Source organism: Mustela erminea, chromosome 7 (assembly GCF_009829155.1).
Source record: "Mustela erminea isolate mMusErm1 chromosome 7, mMusErm1.Pri, whole genome shotgun sequence".
NCBI classification, from domain to species: domain Eukaryota; kingdom Metazoa; phylum Chordata; class Mammalia; order Carnivora; family Mustelidae; genus Mustela; species Mustela erminea.
Genome location: NC_045620.1, coordinates 9426988 through 9435418, shown reverse-complemented (window position 1 = coordinate 9435418; position 8431 = coordinate 9426988). Strand labels below are relative to the sequence as shown.

At 47.4% G+C, this 8431-nt stretch overlaps 1 protein-coding gene across 2 annotated transcripts in view; it reads right to left on the bottom strand.

The window, feature by feature from the left end:
- Window positions 1–1787: 1787 nt before the first annotated feature.
- Window positions 1788–8431, bottom strand: part of ZFP64 (ZFP64 zinc finger protein) — an 87586-nt gene continuing 80942 nt past the window's right edge. For both annotated transcript variants that reach the window (XM_032350322.1, XM_032350323.1), the window contains 2 exons: window positions 5821–6072; window positions 1788–3066 (listed from right to left, as the gene is read on the bottom strand). In XM_032350322.1, the coding sequence (XP_032206213.1) occupies window positions 2357–3066; window positions 5821–6072 (962 nt within the window). In that variant the 3' untranslated portion in view covers window positions 1788–2356. The remainder of the gene's footprint in view (window positions 3067–5820; window positions 6073–8431) is intronic.

Below are 8431 nucleotides of genomic sequence, written 5' to 3'. Positions count from 1 at the left end.
ACACGGCTATGCCCATTCGCTTACCTACCATTCCCGGCTACTTTAGTTACAGTGGTAGAGGTGAGTAATTGTGCTACAACAGTAGAAATGAACAGAGCTGAATCATTTCATCAGAGACAAAGGCCAACAAAGCCCAGAATATTTACTATCTGGCCCTTACGATCTGGTCCCGGTGAAGTAAAATGCTCACACACTCAGTTTCCCCTTTCAGACCCACACTGACCTTGCAAACGGAGGCAAAGAAACTTGGCCTTTCTGGTCTGCACCTGGTCAGCAGCCCCTTAGCCAACCCGGCTGTTCCCCACAGTTCTGTCACTATCTGTATATTTAGAGACTCATTCTAGAAGGGTTTACTCTTCCACTTCCTCAATTGTTTTATAAAGTTTTATTGGAACAGGTAGGATCATTGTTTCTCTTATAGCCTATGGCTGTTTTTGAGCGAAAGCCAGAGTTTCTCACAAGAGAGACGTTATGGCCCTAGAATGCCTCCAGTATTTACAGTGTGGTCTGGAACTCTTTGCAGACCTTTGCTCTATGGGGAATCCAAATTTGCTAGGTGATACACAGGGCGGACCAGAGACCCACGAAGTCCATACAGTTGGAGGGGGAAAAAAAACCTTCTAAAAAGGCTTTTCCTGTTTATCTGAAGAGCTGTGACAGGAAAAGTTCGAGGGACGTTTATATGATTTCTATCTGTGGGTTCCCACTTGAAAGGTCAACAGCCCACTTGCTACTAGAACAGAAACACGGATAAGAGTCATGACAAACAGAGGTGACAACAGAATCTGTACCATGCCCAGGCATTCAGTCACCAGACACTCCCGGACCTTAGAAAACAGTTCCAGGGGCGCCTGGGTGGCTCAGTGGGTTAAAGCCTCTGCCTTCGGCTCAAGTCATGATCCCAGGGTCCTGGGATCGAGCCCCACATCGGGCTCTCTGCTCAGCGGAGAGTCTGCTTCCTCCTCTCTCTGCCTACTTGTGATCTGTCAAATAAATAAAATCTTAAAAAGAAAAGAAAAGAAAACAGTTGCAAAGCAAAGATTAATTCTATCACGGGTTTCAGACATCACATTCTCCTTACAACGAGATCTGACAGTGTATCAATCATTCACTCGCTGCCACCCTCCAATCAGGTATGTTCAAACAACAGGATTCATAACGAAATAAGCTACACACCTCCCATAAGTGAACTACGTATTCCGTCGTGTACAATCTATAGAAGTTTTCTCGTCCTTTTCCTCCCAGTCTACCAAAATCAATGGATTTACACGTTTAATGTGATGAGGGCACGTAAGAATTTCTATTACTTGTACTTGAAGAAAAGATGCCGAACAACAGAACAACCGTGGGTAAGTTATATACCCACTGGCACTCCAGAGCCTCCTACGTTTTGGCCAAAGTAAAACGTCCGCCTATAAGAAGTTTGGATTTTCATTTGTTGGTTCGGCGAACACCAAATGCTGATTGGGATGAAAGACCCTCAGCTCCGCCTGTGTCCTGCATCACATGTCCCGGAACCAAGCCCAGGGCCCACGGGTGCCCCAGGTCTTTTCTATACAAGCACAGAAATGCAGCTTCGCAAGGCACAGGAGTGGGCTCAGCTACTGTTCGCTTGATCTTTGGCGCCACCTTCAGGTCAAACTGCATTTCTCGTCTCCGTGGCACTCAAGACCGGGAGAATCCTGCGAGCGTCTAGAACGCGTTCCCGAATCGGGTGGCCATGAAGAACCCCACTGCATACCCACTCTAACGGAAGGAAGCAAAGAAAAATGAAGCATTCCCCTTACCTCATTCTACAGCACAGTCTGCCTTTTTATTATAAGACAATGATAAAAGGAACCACATGAACGCGTAAGGCAAACACTCGTCACCACCACCCAGGTTAAGAAACAGAACTTCCCAGAGGCCCCCAGGTCCTCCACGGAGCGTACCCCCGCGGCCGTCCTAACCATTCCCACTATACACATCAGTTTAGTTCCCCACGTGGTCTAAATAGTTTCGTAATTCCATCGCAGGTGGGTCAGTTTTAGGATCGGCCTCCATCACGAAACCATCCCTACGGGACGGAGGGGTGCGCGACGGACCTCCCCACCCCACCTCGGAACCACGGGGTCAACCTGGGGAGCCGACATTTGGAGGGGAGACAGCAACGGGGAGGGGAGCCTCCACCGAGCTGCTTTGGCGTCAGCTCTCAGGCTGGTGACCGCAGCCCACGGCCTCGAGGCCAACTTTATAAAGTTGGAGCATTCCGTCCCCAGAGCTGGGGACACGAGTCTGGCTCCATGGCCTCCCCTCGGAGGGCTGCACTGCAGCGTCTGTCCGGCGTCTGTCCAGCCCACCAGCCTCTTTGGCTGAACTAGAGGCACTGGCCGGGCTCCAGGGACGTGTCCAGCTGCCCCGCGGAGACCAGGGTGCCCAGCTGCCCCGAGGCACTGCTTTCGGGCGGGAACGTGACCAAGTTCGAGTTCTTGTTCTCGCTCTGCTCGTTGTGCTGCTTCTTATGGCATCTCAGAGAGTCGTCCCTGACGAAGGAGGCACCACAGGTCTCGCAGCGGAAGGCCCGCTGGGTCACTATTTTGGCCACGTGCTGGGAGCCGCTCCCTCGGGGCCCTTCCTTGCCCTGCGGGGCCTGGTTCTCCGTTTTGGTCTCGTCCCTGTGCACCTTGTCAATGTGCTTGGCCAGGCTGCTGGGCCGCTTGGTGTCGAAGCTGCAGAAATCGCACTTGAACGGGCGGTCCTTGCAGTGCACGCGGCTGTGCACGCGCAGGGCCGCGGCGCTGGAGCACGAGTAGCTGCACTCGGGGCACTTCTCGGGGTGGTCGGCCTGGTGCAGCCGGCTGTGCTCCAGGAGGTCGGCCCGGTCCCGGCCCTGGAAGGAGCAGTGCAGGCACTTGAACGTGTGCTTGATGCGGACGTGAGACTTGAGGTTCGCCTTCATGGTGCAGCGGACATCACAGAACTCGCACTTGAAAGGCTTCTCCCCCGAGTGCACGATCATGTGCCTTTTCAAGTCCGAGCTGATTTTGAATTTGGCGCTACAGAGCCAGCACTGGAAGGGGGTGTCCCCTGACAATGGAAGGGGCGTTTCCATTAGAGCAGACAAGGACAAGCAAAGAAGTCCCTCCTCCCTCCAAACATGCATCAGAACACCAGGTGCAGAGAGAGTTGGGTCTTTGTACTCCAGCGACGGGTAACTCCCTGACACCACCACTTACCATGTACGTTAACTTCTTTTATGCTCACATCAACCTTATGAGTGGGTCCTATGACCCCCACTGAGCAGATGGGAAAATGGAGGCTTCAAGGTCAAATAGGAGGGATTTGAACTCAGGCACCAGGGCATCCTGGCCTCTTCGTGAGGCCACTTTACTTTCGACTCTAGCTCTCATTTAATCTAATACACCAGAACTGGACATGGAGGAGGTACGGTTTTGTTACAACTGCTGTAAATCAAACCATGACGTATTACCGACTCCAGTGTTTACGCTCTATTACGTCAACTGATTGGCTTGTATTCCTGAAGTCTCATAGTTACACAAGACTGAATTTTATATACAAAATACAGGAATATGGCAGCAGGTGACCAATTCCTAAAAATCCACGGCCTCCTCTGTACTCTGGAGCGCTGTTAAGGACTTTTAGTGCCTTTGGAGGTCACTACCCTAACAACTGTCCTCAGCTGAACATAAGCAAAGATGATCTCTCTTACTCTACACGTCCAGCTTCTCCCCACTGCTGGGTGTGTATTATATTCCTCTAGCATGAACCTTCTACGTTGGGTTAGAGCCTCCTAACTTTTATTCCATCAGCCTGAGAAGTTTCTTGAGGATTCCCTCATCTTCACCATACTACCTCTTCCTACTTGTTGGGATTTTGACATTTAAGTTCAAGAGCATTTGCATTCTGACCAGTGAATTCCCATGCTTTAACGAGTTGTTTTCAGTGTTAGAATCAAACTCTATTTTAGGACTTGAGTATAGTTCATTCACTGGAGGCAAATACTTCACCAGAATTCTGCACACTTTAGAGGGTCACGGTCACCCCTGGGCCATTTGACAATGGTGTCAGCATCAAGGTCACATTAATTCTCTTATCTTACATGCTCATTTTGGGTCACGGGTTAGCTTAATTCTTGATGGGACTATGCATTCGGGGGAAAAGAATCTTACCATCATCTCAAAAGTCACCCAGTCTTTTAATTATGGAACATTGTAGATGAGATTTCTTGTGGATTTTGAGTTTTTAATTCACTGAATTTCCTTTTAAGCCTTCAACATAGGAATCATCCTCATACTTTCCTTTACTGAAACCTGTTAGCAATATTCAAATGGACATCGGATAGGCCACATTTTGTTTTCTCCCTGGAGAAGAGTTTATCTTCAGTAACTGCCACTAGCGTGACACCTGGAAGTTTGATTTATTATTTTTTTCTTTTTTCTTTTTTGGTTTACTTTCTACTCATACACTTCAGGATACTGGTATACTTCAGTTTAGCTGGGTATAGAATTCTTCATCCAAAATCATTTCCCAGCTTTGAGGGCACTATTCCACTATCCCCCTAGAAGCTAATACTACGGGAGAAGATTTTCTAGGTTTGACTCTGCCCATCCACTCCATCTGTCCTGCTTGGCATCCTTTCCACTCTCATGGCTCCTTAGAATCAAGATATTCTTTCTTATTTGATTTTCTCACTTCTATTTTTTATCCCCCCCAGACCTGGACAGTGGCCAAACTTCCAGTTTCTTATTCTTAGTTATTCAAATCAGTTTTTTTGTTTTTTTTCTTCTAGGCTCTGGAAAATTTCTTTGCCTTTGTAGCCAGCAACTTCAGTTTTAATTCATACTTCGTTCTCACTACCTTTTCACGGGACTCTTCTTGGATGCAGCATTTCTGCTAGTGGGTAGATACCAATTAGAACTGAAGAATTCTTGTTTATGACCCAAGGTATTCTGCTAACTCCAGGATTTGTTAGATTTGGGTTATCTTAGACCACTCGTCTCCTGCCAGTGATTCATAATACATAGGGGACATTTAGATTTAGGAAGAACAGACCAGATTAAGGACCAGGTAGAGGCGGCCACAGGTTTTACGTGCTACTGGGCAGTGTGGGCCATGTTGCCAACAGGCTTTCGCTTCTCCTCTGAACTCTGTGGCCTTGGCAGTCTACGTGCCAGTTCTGAGTCCAGAGCTCTCAGGGTAGTAAAACATGGGTTCAAGAGGCTGTGAGGGAGCCACAGAGTTGGGAGCCATTTGTCTGCTGGAAGAGTTTTTTTTATTTCTTTAAACTTAGTTTCAGATGTCAGCATATCCCATCTGCTTGCCTTCTATGAATTCACTGGACAACCTCATTTTCTGAGCCTTATGAGCCCCCAACCCCCACTTCTCTGTGCCTCGATAAACTGGTTGATTCTACTGTTATTCAGTGGGGTCTTACAACAGAAGAGAAAGCTTTTGGTAAAGTCTGATTTCTAACACTAGAAGCCTGTGATTTGCAGGTCCAGTCAACTAATTCTGCTACGTTTCAGAATTCAGCCATGTGATCAGTTTACGCGAAATGACTGAAACACCTCGTTTAGACGTCAGGCTTTTGAGAGACAGCCCTTGCTTCCCTGTTGTGGCCTATGTTGTCGAGTTAGGAAAAAACCGAGCTGTCAGACTTTCATGTTTTACGGAACATTGGCCGTCTGGGTGAAAAACCACAGAAATGCCAACTCCTTTACATTTGACCACCAAGTCCTCTCGGTTGCTTGCATTTTAGCGAGACGGAGGTGAAGAAACTGGACAAGAAGTAAGGCACAGGTCTCTGGGCCAAGGACCTACCTGTGTGGGACCGCAGGTGGACGGTGAGCTGGCTGGAGTTGCGGCTGGCGTAAGGGCAGAGCTGGCACTTGTAGGGCCGCTCGTCCGAGTGGATCCGCAGGTGCTTCTTGAGGCTGCTGCTGTCTACGGCGGCGTAGTCACACAGGTGACACTTGTGGGGCTTCACGCTGGTGTGGCAACGCATGTGCATGGTCAGGTTGTCTTTCCGGCTGAAGCACTTGTCACAGAACTCACACTTGTGGGGTTTGTCTCCTTCAAACACATAAGGAAGATTCAAGGTTTTAAGGGTTTCTCTGTTAAGGTGACTGCAAAGAGATCGGACCAAGAGGGTAGCCGGGGCCGAGGGGTCTGCCTCTTCCTTCTGTCCCAGTGCCCAGATAGGAAGATACTGGAGTACATAGTTCAGCGCGCTGGGAAACAAGAAGGTGTGCTAGTCATGGATGGCTCACAAATTATAAAGAATCGTAAGGAACAGGTAAGATCAGGGTGAAGGCCAAAAATCATAGGCCAAACCCTGTCTGGGGAAATGGAGAGTCGTTACAGAAGTCCTCAGGGTCAGATACAGGGACCTTGGAACAGCTTTCATGGTTCGCACTGAGTGGTCAGGTTGCCTCCTCCCTCAGTTGTACCAAACCACAGCAGCAATGATTTTAGAAAATGAGGGTGCTTACACCACAGAAACAGTGCAAAGCCCTCAAGTAGTTGGAGACACTCCAGAGAACAGAACCCCATGGCCAGAGCATTTCCTCCAGTGTTCTGTCCCTCCCCTACAACCATTCCAGAATAAAAAAGTCTACCCAATAACCAAATGCTTGGGGGAAAGCCAGAACCAGGAAGACACACCCAACTCAAGAAGATGAAGATCTAAAAGCAAATACTTTTCATTCCCCCCCCTTTTTAAAAGATTTTATTTATTTATTTGACAGACAGAGATCATAAGCAGTCAGAGAGGCAGGCAGAGACAGAGGGGAGGAAGCAGGCTCCCTGCTGAGCAGAGAGCCCGATGTGGGGCTCGATCCCAGGACCCTGAGATCATGACCTGAGCCGAAAGCAGAGGCTTAACCCACTGAGCCACCCAGGCGCCCCTCATTTCCCTTTTTAAAAAGATTTTATTTATTTATTTGACAGAGAAAGACATATAGTGACAGAGGGAACACAAGCAGGGGGAGTGGCAGAGGGAGAAGCAGGCTTCTCGCTGAGCAGGGAGCCCGATGTGGGGCTCGATCCCGGGATCCTGGGATTATGATTTGAGCCAAAGACAGATGCTTAATGACGGAGTCACGGAGGTGCCCTGGTTTTCATTTCCATAGTAATTCTTATTCTCCTGGGACTCTCAAGATTCCAAGTTGATGAGCAGAAAGGATGTCACAAAAAGGACTTTGAAGATGGAGCCCAAGAATCTCCCAGAAGGCTGCCCGAAAGGGAAAGTACAAGACACGAGAGCCAGCTCTAGACGGTCCAAGACAGAACAGAGAAAACAGGTATTTCTCAACACAAACGACAGTCCGGAGTCTTCAGATAGCTTATCTGCAGACAGGGAGATACAATTTCAGGAGCCCACGAAGGAGCTCTTACAATTTCAGAAAGAAATGCTCAGATCAGCATGTAACTCCTCAGACAAGGGGAGCAGTGTCTGCAAAGTTCTAAAGAAGTTACTTAAATAGAGTCCGATACTTGAATTAGCATTCCGTGGAAAGAGAAGAGAAAGCCAGCTGATGACTCAGAGCAGCACACTTGAACTGTGCACATCAGAGAAAAGGAAGTGGGTAAGATGTGGGATATAATCAAGTGGAAACTATTGCTTCCAAGCCACAAGAGAACCATACAGAAAGGCAACAGAACACAAGTAAAAGTCAAGCTATATATAAGTAAGAACAGATTTAGTTTCCCTGTTAAAAGCTTTAACATATTTTAAAAATCAGCGTAATGCTCCTAAGGTACATAAATATTTTAGGAAAATGCTAAAAGACAGGAGTATTGAATACTGGATAAAACAGAGAGCCACTAAAAAATACATACTGAAAAGATAAAACCCAATAGATGTAACTCAAACTTATGAATCTGATATTGTTTCCCAAAAGGTTTTTCAAAAGTCAGGGCATATTTTAAAACAGTTTTTAAAAAAGATTTTATTTATTTGACAGAGAGAGAGAGAGAGATCCTAAGTAGGCAGAGAGGCAGACAGAGAGAGAGGAGGAGGCAGGCTCCCTGCTGAGCAGAGAGCCCTATGTGGGGCTCGATCCTAGGACCCTGAGATCATGACCTGAGCCAAAAGCAGAGGCTTAACCCACCATACCACCCAGGCGCCCCTTTAAAACAATTTTTAAGAAAATCAGATTACAAACTCTCTAGAGATGGGCAGGGAAAGCTGTGAAAACTTTTAGCCTACCCCTGTTTTCAGAACAGTGTTTGTAGACTTAAGTTCATTTTTAACAAAAGGCTGGAGTGAACTGTGTATTTCAATGAATTAGAAGAAATCAAGATATACAGCTGTTGATCCACATAAACAAAATAAAGGTTAAGAAGGGAGGTTTGCTCAAGATACCAAAACTCTAGGGTCTTTGAGCTCAGCATCACTGCCCTTTTGGCCAAGTAATCCTTTGCCATAGGC